Source organism: Giraffa tippelskirchi, chromosome 10 (genome assembly GCF_054371585.1).
Source record: "Giraffa tippelskirchi isolate mGirTip1 chromosome 10, T2T-mGirTip1v1.2.pri, whole genome shotgun sequence".
Lineage (NCBI taxonomy): Eukaryota > Metazoa > Chordata > Mammalia > Artiodactyla > Giraffidae > Giraffa > Giraffa tippelskirchi.
Genome location: NC_137284.1, coordinates 45,169,754 through 45,185,450, shown reverse-complemented (window position 1 = coordinate 45,185,450; position 15,697 = coordinate 45,169,754). Strand labels below are relative to the sequence as shown.

The window sequence follows — 15,697 nt, the reverse complement described above, 5'->3', positions numbered from 1 at the left end:
ATTAAAATTAATTAATTAATTAAAAAAAAAAAACCTCAACATTAAAAAACCTAAGATCATGGCATCTGGTCCCATCACTTCATGGCAAATAGATGGGGAAACAATGGAAACAGTGAGTGACTTGATTTTCTTGGGCCCTAAAATCACTCTGCCGATAAAGGTTTGCATAGTTAAAGCTATGGTTTTTCCAGTAGTCATGTGTGGATCTGAGAGTTGGACTATAAAGAAGGCTGAGCGCTAGAGAAATGATGCTTTCAAACTGTGGCTCTGAAGGAAACTCTTGAGTGTTCCTTGGACAGAAAGGAGATCAAACCAGTCAATGCTAAAGGAAATCAGTCCTGAATATTCATTGGAAGGACTGATGCTGAAGTTGAAACTCCAATACTATGGCCACCAGGTGTGAAGTGCCGACTCACTGGAAAAGACTCTGATGCTGGGTTAGATTGAAGGCTGGAGGAGAAGGGATGAGGATGAAGAGGATGAGATGGTTGGATGGCATCACCGACTCAATGGATATGAGTTTGATCAAATTCTGGGAGATGGTGCAGGACAGGAAAGCCTGGCATGCTGCACTCCACGGGGTTGCAAAGAGTCAGACATGACTTAGGGATCAAACAAGAACAACAAATGATGTGATGAGTTGATATTAAGCAGAAACAAGAGTAAGCCATGGCAAGGAAAACACAGCAGAGGATGGAGGCTGAGTGCAACAGCACAAGTGCCTGGCAGGCCAGATTTGTTTACCTGAATCACAGCGGTAGCGTTAGCAGGCGTAAAGACTGGGCTGTTGTCATTCACGTCAGAAATATCGATGTTGACAGTGGCAGTTGAGGACATCGCAGGCATGCCGCTGTCTACTGCCTGAATAAGCAGGGAGTATCCAGACACCTGCCAAAGCACAAAGGGCCCACAGTAAAGAATCATGCACCTGCTTCCTTCTGGGCCCACGCAGAGGTGCTGTGGGCCTGCTATGCTCTGCTGAAGATGAGCTGTCTTCACTTTGAGTCTTTGGACCAGGTTTCTCAACCTGGGCACCAGCTGGCGTTTGGATCCAGGTCATTCTTTGTTGCCAGGGGTGATCTATGCATTGTAGAATGTTTAGCAGCACCCCTGGTCTCTACCCGCTAGAAGTCAATATTGCCTCTGACCATTTGTCAGAAACAAAAATGTCTCCAAATACTTCCAGATGTCCCCTGGCAGTACATCGCCCCTGGTGAGAAGCACGGCTCTTGGCCCTTGTTTAAATCACAACAGTTGTCACCACTGATCTGTCTCATGTATCAGTTTTGATACTTGGGGAGTATCTTATGGGGCTCTATCACACAGTGAGATCTTTCTATTTCTAAGCATCATGTCTATGGCATCTTTTTCCATATTTTAACTTCACTTTGAAGACACATTTTTGGTCAAAAGAGACAATGTTTAGAAACTTGGTTTCACCTTGACAGAGGAATCTTCTGGATTATTCTTTCTGACCTAGATACCTTCAGGTAGTCCTTTTGTGTCTGCTCTCTTAGGACCAATGCTGCTCATGAAATCAGGACCACAGGATCCCAATGCTGAATGTACTTTTCTGCCTTCTTGCTTAGGAAGGACAGAAATTCAAACCATTCAGAAATATACACTTTTGCTTTCTCCTAAAAACCTCCCTAAATAAGAAACCATCAGTATCTATTGGCAGCAAGTTCTTTCAAAGGTTTTAATGCAAATATTTGCTGCTGCATTTCAGCCCATACATATTTACTCCCATTATTTAGAACGGAGAGTGCGCGCATGCTCAGTTGCTCAGCTGTGTTCAACTTTTTGCCACCCCATGAGCTATAGCCTGCCAGGCTCCTCTGTCCATGGAATTTCCCAGGCAAGAATACTGGAGTGGGCTGCCATTTCCTTCTACAGGGGATCGTCTCAACCCAGGGATCAAACACGTGTCTCTGCAGCTCCTGCATTGACAGGTGGATTCTTTACCACTGAGCCACCTGGGAAGCCCATTTAGAATGGAGAACCTTCCTACTTATACTCACAGAATCTATGCCTGATTTCAGTGAAGGGGTGGGTGTAGATGGGAAGGGAGCAGGCCTGAACTAGCTTACCCGTTCCCGGTCCAATTTCTTCTTAACTTTCACAAGTCCCAAGACAGGATCCACAGCAAATTCATTATCCCGATCTCCATTCACAATGGAAAAACGAATCTGTCCATTGGGCTGGCTGTCTGCATCTTCTGCTATTAGCTTCACAGGATACAAACAAAACAAAGATATAATGGGGAGACCGAGAAAAGGTTTATTCTTAGGGTCCAGGTTTATACAGATGGGCACTGCTCTGACGAGTTTCTTAGGTGCACTGCTCAGCAGTGCCAGCGATCAAGCCCCAGGGGGAGAGATTTTGGGTTAGCCTAAGAAGGAAAGCACCATTACTGGAACTGTTATTTTATATCTCTTCGTTTTCATCTGAATGCAGCCTGATGCTTGTTAGGCCTGATTGCCCTCAGGCCTTGAGCCAGTTAAGACAGACCCCAAACTAACTGATAGGGATACTTCGGTAATTCTTTCCCAATTCTGCAAAACAATGATCTCTGCCACTGAGTTGGATGTTTTGTAAACCTATGCACTTTCATGTTAAGGAAGTCCAAGAGAACTTCCTTTCCCACACGGCTAACATGCAGACCCACTCTCTTCTGCTCCATGTTGCTGATTTGGCATTTGTATGTACGGAAATAGTATCATATAGTTCCAGGCCCCAGGAGAGAGGGCCTGGGGGGTTTACCTGGGATGTGTAAAGAAGGAGCACCCCCAACCTGGTGCTGCAGGAGCCAGGAAGGCACCCCTCTAGCCTAGGGGTGGTGAGGCTGCTGAGGATGGGACTCCCTGTTTCCTGATGTAACTTTTATATCTAAGAGAACCTGTGTTTTCCTAATGCATGTTCTTACTGCTATTAGAAAAAAGTTCCTTCCAGAAAGAGCTCCTCTAAGAGTGGCCAATTGATCTTAAGCTTGATCCTATTTGTAGCTGCCTTACTCTGTGTGTGTGTGTGTGTGTGTGTGTGTGTGTGTGTGTGTGTGTGTGTGTGTGTGTGTGTGTGTGTCTTTGGGTGGGGGGGTGGCTGTGGAAATAAGTTTTTCTATCCTTAGACTTGTCATCTAAGTTACAAACTAATAAGCAACTGTTAGGAATTAATTTCACAGTCTGTTTTGGTTCCTTGAAAAACATACACTCCTGGGAGGAAAGTGGTTAAAGATCACCTACCCCTTGCTGTAAATGAACTTATCAGACCCTCTCTAACAGACAAAACAGGGGAGGAGCAGCTGAAAGACTGGTGTCTGAGTAGAGTTCTTGGGCACCAAAGGGAGCCTGAAAGGAGAAAGTGTGAAGAGAATCCAAGATGGACTTTGCTCACTTTTTCACTCTCTTGAGGATCATTCATCCGAAACACCTAGACCTCCCACTGGCACCTACCAAAATCACTGAGTCCCCGACCAAGGCGTCTTCACTTATGACAGCGCTGTACACATCCTGGCTGAACTCGGGAGGGTTGTCATTCACGTCTGTGAGGTTGATGCCGACAGTGGTCACAGCGGTGAGGGCAGGCATCCCCCCGTCTTTCGCTTCCACCACTAGGTAAAACTTTCTGCATAATTCATAGTCCAGGGCCTCAGATACAGAAATACCTCCTTTGAAGAAAAATGGGGAGTTTAAGATTTGATTAGGAAAAAATAAAACCACTCTGGTCAGCAGCTCCACAATCATGATAATATCTGTAACATCGTCTCCAGCCAAGACTCTGAGATATTCAGGAATTTGTTTACTTAATGCCTGCTGAAGTCACCCCAGAGTCTGATTAATGCTGTCAGTTAAAACACAGCTACCCACCAGACACAACACTGAAGAAATCGAGTCTTTGTGTATTTCTGCAACAGTGTCAGAACCCCTCAAGCAGCCTGAAAATCTCTGGCATTATTCACCCTTGTGGGAAGTGGGGCGGGAGCAAGCAGCCCCCAGAAATGTCTCTGCAGGATTCCGCAGGAAGACCCAGGCAGATGGAGCCTGAGCCAAGATGCATCGATGTGACTCTGTGACTCAACCTTCATCAGTTAGTGGATGTGTGTGCGCGCTCAGTCGCTTCTGTTGCATCCGACTCTTTACGCCACTATGGGTAACCCACCAGGCTCCTCTGTCCATGGGGTTCTCCAGGAAAGAACACTGGAGTGTGTTGCCATTTCCTCCTCCAGGGGATCTTCCCCACCCAGGGACTGAACCCATGTCTCTATGTCTCCTGCATTCACAGACAGGTTCTTTACCACTAGCACCACCTGGGAAGGACCTGTTACTATATACTTGCGAACTTCACCTGAGTCTTCAATTTTACTACCCACTAAGGTGCCTTGCCTACTTACAATGTGCTTATCTAAAACTTTTAGGTCACAAAGAGGACAAAGACATCTGAAAGTTGAGGATACTGTAACATGCTGTAGAAGGAAACACTTGGGAATCTGTCACCAAAACAAGTGTGAGTTTAGTGTCCACAACTACAGAGAAGAGCTAACACTCATGAAAGTGAAAGTCCCTCAGTCGTGTCTGACTCTTTGTGACCCCATGGTTTATACAGTCCATGGAATTCTCCAGGCCAGAATACCGGAGTGGGTAGCCTTTCCCTTCTCCAGGGGCTCTTCCCAACCCAGGGATCCTGCATTTCAGGCAGATTCTTTACCAGCAGAGCCACAGGGGAAGCTCAAGAATACTGGAGTGGGTAGCCTATCCCTTCTCCAGTTGATCTTCCTGACCCAGGAATTGAACCTGGGTCTCCTGCATTGCAGGCAGATTCTTTACCAACTGAGCTATCAGGGAAGCCCAACACTCATGGTACAGGTTATTTAAGCAGATAAAACAGGTAAAAGCAGCTAGTTTGTTGGCACCCCCACGGCGTGCTCCCTAAGTTCTCTTTTCCTCCCATCCTAGTCCTTTCTGGTGGCAACCCAGTCCTGAGTTCAGCAGTTGGTAGTTGGTCACTTTGCCATCTACAGGGAAGTTCTCAAGGGCTTCCCTGGTGATTCAGATGGTAAAGAGTCTACCTGCAATGCGGGAGACCCGGGTTCGATCCCTGGGTTAGGAAGATCCCCTGGAGAAGGGAACGGCTATCCTTTCCAGTATTCTCTCCTGGAGAATTCCATGGACAGAGGAGCTTGGTGGGCTACAGTCCATGGGGTCGAAGAGTCGGACACGGCTGAGCAACTAACACTTTCATCTGGAAAACATTCACTGAGATCAAGGTGAGTACATTACATTTGTTCTCTTTCCAGACAGGCAGCTTCTCTAGGAGCGAAGGCTGCCCTCTACTTAAGGTGAGAAGCAGAAGTCATACTTGTAACAAGGGCCTATTTCTCACCATAATTTAGTTTTCTTAGCAATTACCACCTCTAGCGCTTTATTTTACATCCCAGTTTCGTTATCCAGAGCCATATTTAAGCAGTACTTAATCACTTCCTCATGATATTCATATACAATGGTCATAACTAGACAAGCTAAGGCTAACACATATTTAAATGAGGAAAATCCTCATACATTTTAATTTGAAATAATGTCCTTAATAAACAGGGTTACTGCTGGGAGAAGCAGCTACTGCAATCCTTTCATTAATTTTCACCCTCCCATTCTAAGGGCGGGAACTATATCTCCAGGGCAGGGACTATATCTCCTCTAATTTTTTCACCCTCATGGCATAGCTGTGTAATATAGAGGTTAGAGAATGTATCTCAGAGTCAGGAAGATCTGAATTCAAATCCTGGATTCCCCACTTCCATCCACACTTACTCTCACCGGAGAAATTATTTAACTTCCCTGAAGCTGATTTTCTCATATGGAAAATGGGGGAGATAACCAACAGGAATAAGTAAATAACAGGAATCTGGCATATTTGCCATGTTAGATGACAGTGCTAATTATGATAGTTTCTTATTCATATTTACTGGGTTATCCAACAGAAAATGGACCTTCTTTACCCTCTGGCTCAAGAAGCACATATTCCTTGAGTGATAAGGGAATTGGTTCCAATGGCCAGAAGGTGTCAGAGACTCACCTTTCTTATCTGTGAATGAGGGACTGCCTTGCTCACTCATGGGGAGAGGTAAACAAATGAGAATAGCCATGAAAGAGCTTGGAAAACATTAATATAAACACTATGAAAATACAAGGATGAGCATGTTTACTTTTCAAAGATCAACCAATTTTTTTTCTGAATTACCATCTTCATTTACTCAAAGTAGCCTTAATGGTTATTAACTACCTCAGGAAAAGAAAGCCCTGGGGTTCTATTTTTGTTCTCTTGGTTTCTCTCTAGATATCTTTTCCCCAGGAGACGCTGCATCATATCCCAAGTTTGAAAAGGGTGTGGTGAGAAATGGGAGTGCTCTGGCCAGGAGGAGTGAAAGTGAACATGTTAGTTGCTCAGTCTTGTCCAGCTCTTTGTGACGTCATGAGCTATAGCCTGTCAGGCTCCTCTGTCCATGGGATTCTCCAGGCAAGAATACTGGAGTGGGTTGCCATTTCCTTCTCCAGGAGCTAGAATCAAACACAGTGCCCATTCCAGCCAGCTGGGTGCTGAGTTGAGAAGATCTCAAGGTGACCATGCTGATCACTCTTTAATGTCTGCCTTGAGAGGTGACCAGAGACCCACTGCCTGAGTGTGGACAGGCGCAAGTGGAGGCGAATCTCCAGGAGCACTTCCACATGGAGAAACATAGAGCCCAAGTTAAAACAAAACAACAAGCCAACAGGAAAGAGAGATAACCAAAGAAACTCTTAGGCTCCATCTGCAAATAGTATCTCCCCATCTTGAACCACACTACTCCTCTTGAGCTTTCCTATCTGAAAAATCCTAGAGCAAACCTAGGGGCCAAGATTTGCCCCATGAGCCCATAGCATAGAGCTGAAACTTAGCAGGGGGCATCCTTATAAATTCCCTCGTGGCTCAGCCAGTAAGGAGTCTGCCTGCAATGCAGGAGACCCAGGTTCGATCCCTGGGTTGGAAGATACCCCGGAGAAGGAAATGGCAACCCACTCCAGTATTCTTGCCTGGAGAATCCCATGGACAGAGGAGCCTGACAGGCTATAGCTCATGGGGTCACAAAGAGTTGGACAAGACTGAGGAACTTCACTTCATCCTTAGAAAAGAGCATCAGAGGGCACTCTGGAGTCTGTGTGTAGGTCCTGCTAGGAAATTTGTTGGTCCACCAAGAAGGGTGATTGGTTAGAGGGTTAGGAGGAGAACCAGGGCACGGCAAAGCCTTGCATTCTAAGCAAGTTGTCATTTACCCACCTGTCTTTGGATTGATCCTAAATTTCCCCTGCTCATTTCCAGACCGGATGAGATACGTAATCTCAGCATTTGTGCCTATATCTTTGCTGGTGGCAAAAACAGCGAGGACTTGGGTGCCAGGGGAGGTGTCCTCCGGCACCGTCACCAGGTAGTCCCTCCTCTCGAACACGGGGGGATTGTCGTTGATGTCCAGGACAGTGATAGTGACGGTGGCCAGAGAGGACAGGGCCCCGCTGGGGCTCTGGTCAGTGGCCTGCACGCTGATGTTGTAGGAGGACTGCTGCTCTCGGTCCAGCGGGTGCTCCAGGACAACGATGCCAGACGAGCTGTCGACGGAGAAGAACCCGTTGGCCGAGTCGGCCAGGGAGTACACGACCTTCCTGTTGATGCCTGTGGGAGACAGAGGGCGTGCGTGAAAAGGGACGTGGCCGGACGCTCTCTGCAGAAGATGACGGCTCTGCTGACTGTCTAAGGGCCATACAAAGGAGCGCAGGAGCTGTAGGATGGTTCCTACAACAACTTCAGTTTGTAAAATATATGCAACCAAACCAAATGGTAAAGAAATGGAAAATATTGGCCATGAATATCAGAAAGAGCTGGATCTAAAGCAGAATGCCTTGCATGCATCACACTGTTATAAGCCTTTACATTAGCTAAGTTTTCAAATAACTGACTAGCTGTCTTGATCATGTTAGAGAGACTGACTTCAATTCTTTTGGCTCATATGCTTTGCAGAAGTCACAATCTTTCTTACCTGCCTATGCCAAAATAAGATGAAAATGATTTGGAAAGAGGAAAGAATATATAGGCTATAATTATTCAAACCCTTGACCAATTTCTTTATATATTTATAATCCCCATCTGAAACTATTCTACTGAGGATTACCACATATCTCCTAATAAACAAGCCAGGGGCCTAACAAAAAATAAAAAAAAAGAAATAGTTGAATCTTCTTAATATATTAAAGAACCCCATGAATTTAAAGAAAAACAATAAGATACCAATAAGTATAAGGGTCAAGATGTGCCACAGAAAGAGAAGTATAAATTAATTAATTAATTAGTTTCACACACTTTTATCTAGAATCTATCAGACACTATTCTAGGGGTTAGAAAGTTCCATAATGGACAAGGGTCTACCATTTCATGGGGGAAAATATTACATTCTGGTGAGTGTAAATAAGACAAGAACAAGCACAATGAATCAGTACAATATATGGGACGTGAGGGAGGAAAAAGGGAGAAAAATGAAGCCATGAGTGGGGGATCATGAGTGCTGGGGGAGAGGGAGCAGGGGAGCTAGAGGGGAGGAGTGGTTATTTCAATACAGTGGTGGGAAATTCGCACTTGAGTGAAGATGCGAAGGAGGGGATGATGAGGCAGCACAGACATCTAGGGAAGCAGACTGCAGACGGGGACCACCAGGAGCAGAGGTGCGCAAGAGTCAGGCTGGTGTGACTGAGGAGCATGCGGGAGTGGACCGGCATAACCAGAGCGATGGAGGGAGACACGGGAGGAGAGAGACGCAGGAGGACAGAGATGCGAGAGGAGGGAGATGTGGGAAGACGGAGACGCAGGAGGAGGAGAGATACGTGGGAGGAGGAGGAGACGTGGGAGAAGGAGGAGGAGACGTGGGAGGAGGAGGAAAACGCGGGAGGAGAGAGACATGGGAGGAGGAGATGCGGGAGGAGGGAGATGCGGGAGGAGGGAGACGCGGGAGGAGGAGGGAGATGTGAGAGGAGGAGGGAGACGTGGGAGGAGGGAGATGTGGGAGGAGGAGGGAGATGTGGGAGGAGGAGGGAGACGCGGGAGGAAGGAGATGTGGGGGGAGGAGGAGGGAGATGTGGGAGGAGGAGGGAGATGTGGGAGCAAGGAGACGTGGGGGGAGGAGGAGGGAGATGTGGGAGGAGGAGGGATATGTGGGAGGAGGAGGGAGACGCAGGAGGAGGGAGACGTGGGAGGAGGAGGGAGACGTGGGAGGAGGAGGGAGACGCGAGAGGAAGGAGACGTGGGGGGAGGAGGAGGGAGATGTGGGAGGAGGAGGGAGACGCGGGAGGAGAAGACGCGGGAGGAGGAAGGAGACGCGGGAGGAGGGAGACGTGGGAGGAGGAGGGAGACGTGGGGGGAGGAGGGAGACGCGAGAGGAAGGAGACGTGGGGGGAGGAGGAGGGAGATGTGGGAGGAAGGAGACGTGGGGGGAGGAGGGAGATGCGGAAGGAGAGAGACACGAGAGGAGGAGGGAGACTCGGGAGGAGGAGGGAGATGCGGGAAGAGGAGGGAGACGCGGGAGGAGAGAGATGCGGGAGGACAAAGACACGGGAGGAGGGCGATGTGGGAGGCGAGAGCAACGCTGACAGCGTGGGGCAGATTTCTCGGGTGGTGGTCCCGGGGGTGAGGTGGGAGGCCTGGACGGGCCTGAGCAGCGGGCAGGTGATGTGACTCAGATATTCACAGGCGCTCAGAAGGCTGGTGGTGAACAGAACAGCAAGACAGGAGGCAGAACAGACTCAGGCCTCCCAGTGTCCATAGCAGCACTATGTACAACAGCCAGGACACACAGGCAACCGAAATGGGTATCAAGAGATGAATGGATAAAACAGATATAGCACATATATACAATGGAATATTACTCAGCTGTAAAAAGGAATGGGATTGGGTCATTTGTAGGGGTGTGGATGGACCTAGAGACTGTCATACAGAGTGAAGTTGAGTCAGAAAGAGAAAAACAAATATTGCATATTAATGCATATATGTGGAATCTAAAATATGGTACAGATGATCTCATCTGCAAAAGAGAAACAGAGATGCAGACATAGAAAACAAATGTATGGATGCTAAGGGGACAAACAGGGGGTGGGGGGGGATAAACTGGGACTAGGATGGACATATACACACTACTGATGCTGTGTACAAAACAGATAACTAACAAAAACCTACTGGATAGCTTGGGGAACCGTACTCAGTGCTCTGTGGTGACTGAAATGGGAAGGAAATTCAGAAAAGAGGGGATACATGTATATACATAGCTGATTCACTTTGCTGAAGAGTAGAAGCTATTAATGTTAATTATTAACTAGAACAACCTTGTGAAGCAACTATGCTCCAATAAAATGTAGAAACAAACAGAAAGACAGGAAGCAGAGACCTGCTGGTCGTCCCTGCAGGAAGGCAGGCAGCGGTAAGGGCAGCTGGGCCAGACGTCGGTGCTGGGAGGGTGAGAGGTGGTCAGGTTACAGGTGTACTCTGAACACGCAGGAGTGAGAAGGGAGGGGCCCAGATGAATTCAGAATTCAGAGACGGGGAGAACAGATGGCTTTCTCATCATGGAGCTGCCAGGGTGTGGATGTAAATGTGAGAGAAGATCCCAGAATGACTCTTGGGTTTTAGTCTGAGACTGAAAAGAGGGAGTTTTCAGCAGCTGCCATGAAGGGCTTCCCAGGTGGCACCAGTGGTAAAGAATCCGCTTGCCAATGCAGGAGGTATGAGAGACTTGCGTTTGATCCCTGGGTTGGAAAGATTCCCCTGGAGGAGGAAATGGTTACCCACTCCAGCCTGGAGAATCCTTTGGACAGAGGAGCCTGGCGGGCTACAATCTATAGGATTGCAAAGAGTTGGACACGACTGAAGTGACTTAGCAGACACACATGCCATGAAGAGGGCTGCAGGAAGACTAACATCTGATCAAAAGATCATGGGCCCGATTGGGACAGACTGAGTGTGAGATGGGCATTTTATATTCAAGTGGAGATTCAAGTAGAAAGTTTCTACAGGAGACTGGAGATCAGAGGAGAGGTCCAAACTGGAGTTATATTTTGAAAGGGCATCAGCATTCAGAGAGTCATCAGAGCCATAAAAATGGATGTGGTTAAAATATACAAGCAACTTCTGCAGCTGAATTCCAGAAAAATAAACGACCCAATCAAAAAATGGGCCAAAGAACTAAACAGACATTTCTCCAAAGAAGACATACAGATGGCTAACAAACACATGAAAAGATGCTCAACATCACTCATTATTAGAGAAATGCAAATCAAAACCACAATGAGGTATCATTTCACACCAGTCAGAATGGCTGCTATCCAAAAGTCTACAAGCAATAAATGCTGGAGAGGGTGTGGAGAAAAGGGAACCCTCTTACACTGTTGGTGGGAATGCAAACTAGTACAGCCACTATGGAGAACAGTGGGGAGATTCCTTAAAAAACTGGGAATAGAACTGTCATATGACCCAGCAATCCCACTGCTGGGCATACACACCGAGGAAACCAGAATTGAAAGAGACGCGTGTACCCCAATGTTCACTGCAGCACTGTTTACAATAGCCAGGACATGGAAGCAACCTAGATGTCCATCAGCAGACGAATGGATAAGGAAGCTGTGGTACATATACACAATGGAATATTACTCAGCCATTAAAAAAAATACATTTGAATCGGTTCTATTGAGATGGATGAAACTGGAGCCCATTATACAGAGTGAAGTAAGCCAGAAAGAAAAACACCAATACAGTATACTAATGCATATATATGGAATTTGAAAGATGGTAACGATAACCCTATATGCAAGAGAGAATAAGAGACACAGATGCAAAGAACAGTCTTATGGACTCTGAGGGAGAAGGTGAGGGTGGGACGTTCTGGGAGAATAGCACTGAAACATGTATATTATCATATGTGAAACAGAACACCATTCCATGTTCGATGCATGAGACAAATGCTCAGGGCCGGGGCAATGGGATGACCCAGAGGGATGGGATGGGGAGGGAAGGGGGTGGGGGGTCCAGGAAGGGGAACACATGTAAACCCATGGCTGATTCATGTCAATGTATGGCAAAAACTATTACAATATTGTAAAGTAATTAGCCCCCAACTAAAATAAATAAATTTATTTAAAAAAAAAAAAGAAAAAAAAATGGATGTGGTTGTAAGGGACTATAAAGAAAGAAAAAAAAAAAAACAAATCCAGTGGCCCATAAGCATCCCATCAAAGAAGGGAGAGATTTCATCAGAGGGTTGTTTCCAGTTCTATGAATCAAAGAAATGCACTTCGTATCAAAATGTCATTTTACCTTAATATATACTAAAGCTAAAACATACAAACCAGGAAATATCCATTAACAACCAACAAAATCAGTGAATGATGATTGGATCGACTTTCGGTTCTGAAGATTGATTAAACTATTTTTATCTAGGATCTCAGCACTTCAAAATGGTTTATTATAAGCTTTCAAGTCCCTAGGAGTTATAGTTTATAAGCAAAATAGAACAACTTCATGAGTGGAAAAGCATCATGTTGTCCTAAATGCTCTAATGAAGACAGTATGACAGGTACCTGAAAATGTCTTTTGTGAATCACAGATCCTTAGAATATACGCTCTCAGAGGGAGGACCTATGTACGTCTGTTTTCTATTATAGCATCTCACCACGGGGACAGGCCTTTGGCATTAAGAAGAATTAAACACTGTATTCCCTCAGTGTACAATTTCCCTTAAGCCAAAATTCCCAGCAAACCAATAAAATCACGTATCTGGAGGGAATGACATAAACTGCATTATGTGGCTTTAACCAAAAGGTCAACATTGAGAGCCTGCTCTTGGTTCCATTCCAGGGAGCCCATTTTTTCCCAAAGTCTCATCATTTACTTTTATTTCTCTTTCAAAACCATCACCCTGTGATAAATAAACACCAACCTCTGGTTTTATTGGTGCTGGGATTAAAAACAAGAAGTCTTTCCTATTTCCTTGCTGCCCCTTGAAATAAGGCCCCAAAGCAGAGGTTTAGGGATGCTTTCTGGCTATTTTTAGAAGTGGTTGCAAGACTAAATTTTCCATCATAAGCTCCTGGGCTGAATACATGGGGGATGGCAGAGGTGATCAAGCTTGCACCTGAAAGACAATAACCCTGCTTGGGTGTCTGAGTGATTGTGTGTCCTGGGAGCTGCCCTGACTGATCTGATGGCCTTGGGACCCCTGTCAAAGGGCACAAAGATGCATTTATGGAAACACACCAGCGACTGACAGAAATATATCACTTCCTTTCTTGTTAGTCGCTTAGTTATGTCCAACATTTTGCAAACCTGCAAACCCAAACCATAGCCCACCACACTCCACTGTCCAGGGGATTTTCCAGGGAAGAATACTGGAGTGGATTGTCATTCTCTTCTCCAGGAGATCTTCCTGACCCAGGGATAGAACCCAGGTCTCCTGAATTGCAGGCAGATTGAGCCACCAGGGAAGACCAAGAATACTGGAGTAGGTTGCCATTTCTTTTTCCAGGGGATCTTCCCCACCCACGGATCAAACCTGGGTTTCCTGCATTATAGGTAGATTCTTTACCAACTGAGCTACAGGGAAGCCCAAATATACCACATGGGCTTTCAAATCACATATTCCTTGGGAATTTGATTCCCCGCCAGCATATGGAACACCACTATCACCAACAATAAGGTGTGGCAGGACATTCACGCAGAACCTTTCATCAGAGCATTGGCCAACAAGAACACCCCCTTCAGTGACGCACAAACTGAGGGCTGAGCGATCCGCCCACTGCCACAAGTATTTTTAGGTAAGCACGAGGGACAAAGTCCTCTTTCCAGGAGATCTGCTTCTGGATAAGCTTCCCCTTCAGGCTTGAAGACCATGCAGGAAGAAAGCAATTTCCGACTCTGTTCTGAAAGCCAGAGTGCTCCGACCTGCTGAGTTCCGAGAAGCAGGGCTGGGTTTGCACACTGGCTCTCTCTGCAGCAGCAAGAGCCTAAGGCGAGGTGGTTCTCATGGCTGCCTGTGTTTCCTTCACTGGGACTGACAGCTGAAATCTAAAAATATTTCCGTGTTCCCAGCCTTCAGATTTCTCTCCCAGCCTTCGGCTCTGCACAGACACCCATGCAGGAGAGGCGGTGTTCTCTGAGCGTCCACTCCTGTGGCAGGCAGCCCACTCCTGTGGCAGGCAGCCCTGTGGCGGAAGCCCTGCATTTACGAGGCTGACATCAATCACCGATGCAAAGACCACGGCTCCCCTCCGGGCAGGTTCTGTTAATTTAAAACTTGGTGACACGGTTTTTCTTCTTTAGCACATCAGAAAACCACTCCCTCCCCCACACATTGCTGACCCTAAGTCGCCCCCTCTCTCCATACATTGTTTCTGACTGTATCTTGGGCATGCACACCAGGAGGAGCAGAGAGATTTATGGTTGACCTCTCCTTTCTGTACCAGTCAGACTGATACGAAAGCAGCATTAGAAATGGTGGGGGTAGGGCACCCAAGCCACAAACCTGCTCAGAGGTCACTTATTATCTGGTAACTGAAGAAAAAGAGCAGGATATATTTTTGGAATGTATTAAAACTCCAATTTAGACACAATTGAAACAGATTTCAGTCGTTTCTAGAAATGAAGTCAGTTGCATAAATGCCAACGTGAAGGCAATAATTTTGGTGGAGCCCTTGGGTCTCTGCTGTATTACTATGCAATGGGGGTGGTCTTGGTTAAATGAACGCAGGTCCTGTCACTAAAATGGAAACTTTCTATCCAAGGGCGTTTGATAAATGCCTTCCTTCAAATCACGATCCTTTCCCCACGTACCCAGCAGAAAATCTGAACTCGAGCAGAAGACTTGCTTGCTAACTGGTCTCATGCTCTCACTGCATGTCACGACATGTTACATTAAGGTATAACATTAACCCATCATTTTGCATCTGTGTTTTTAAGTATGTAATTCTCTTCTCCAATTTGCACCTAATTTAATGAGGATGCAGCTATTTAACTTCTTAAGATGCTGAAATGCCAGACTACCAAGTATGATTTTCATTGCATGTGAAGTTTCTGCACATTAACTGTGGCAAATGGAGCAGGCAGGCCTTCAGAGGATTAAAAGCAAGTAAAAAGAGAATGACTAAAATCCCAATCTGTTTGAGGAAGTAATAGGTAGTGGCATTTTGTGGAGTGGGGTGGAAGGAAAGAAATGGCACATACAAGTTCCCAGGAGGGAAGGCTGTGAAGTCCTGGGGTAACTGGGTTGCCAAGGGCTTCTATATTCACTTCCTTTGAAGGTTTCTAAGTAGAAGCTAGTTCCTCTCATTTGGGCTAAATGGAAATGGATTATTTGGATGGGGGGCATGGATTGTATGGTGAAGGAAATGGCAACCCTCTCCAGTATTCTTACCTGGAAAATTCCACGGACAGAGGAACCTGGCAGGCTGCATGCAGTCCATGAGGTCACAAAAGAGTTGTATACGACTTAGTGACGAAACAATAAACAAATGGACTGTATATAAAAGTCAAAGCTTAAAGTGAGAGCAATGTGGTCCAGTCTTGAGAGACAGGAGACCTTGTTTGTGACCCAAGCACACTTGTGTAGCTTAACCTTGTTTGGTCTCAGGTGTCTTCATTTTTA

The 15,697-nt window shown here is 46.2% G+C and overlaps 1 protein-coding gene and 1 non-coding gene across 2 annotated transcripts in view; both read right to left on the bottom strand.

The window, feature by feature from the left end:
* Positions 1-15,697, bottom strand: part of FAT3 (FAT atypical cadherin 3) — a 787,529-nt gene that overhangs the window by 66,563 nt on the left and 705,269 nt on the right. The window contains exons 16-19 of the mRNA XM_081531110.1: positions 7,309-7,698; positions 3,453-3,667; positions 2,091-2,228; positions 745-888 (exon numbers count right to left, since the gene is read on the bottom strand). Coding sequence (XP_081387236.1) covers positions 745-888; positions 2,091-2,228; positions 3,453-3,667; positions 7,309-7,698 — 887 coding nt within the window. The remainder of the gene's footprint in view (positions 1-744; positions 889-2,090; positions 2,229-3,452; positions 3,668-7,308; positions 7,699-15,697) is intronic.
* On the bottom strand, positions 4,769-4,841 carry TRNAC-GCA (transfer RNA cysteine (anticodon GCA)). The gene has a single exon. It is a non-coding gene; the product is annotated as a tRNA-Cys (tRNA).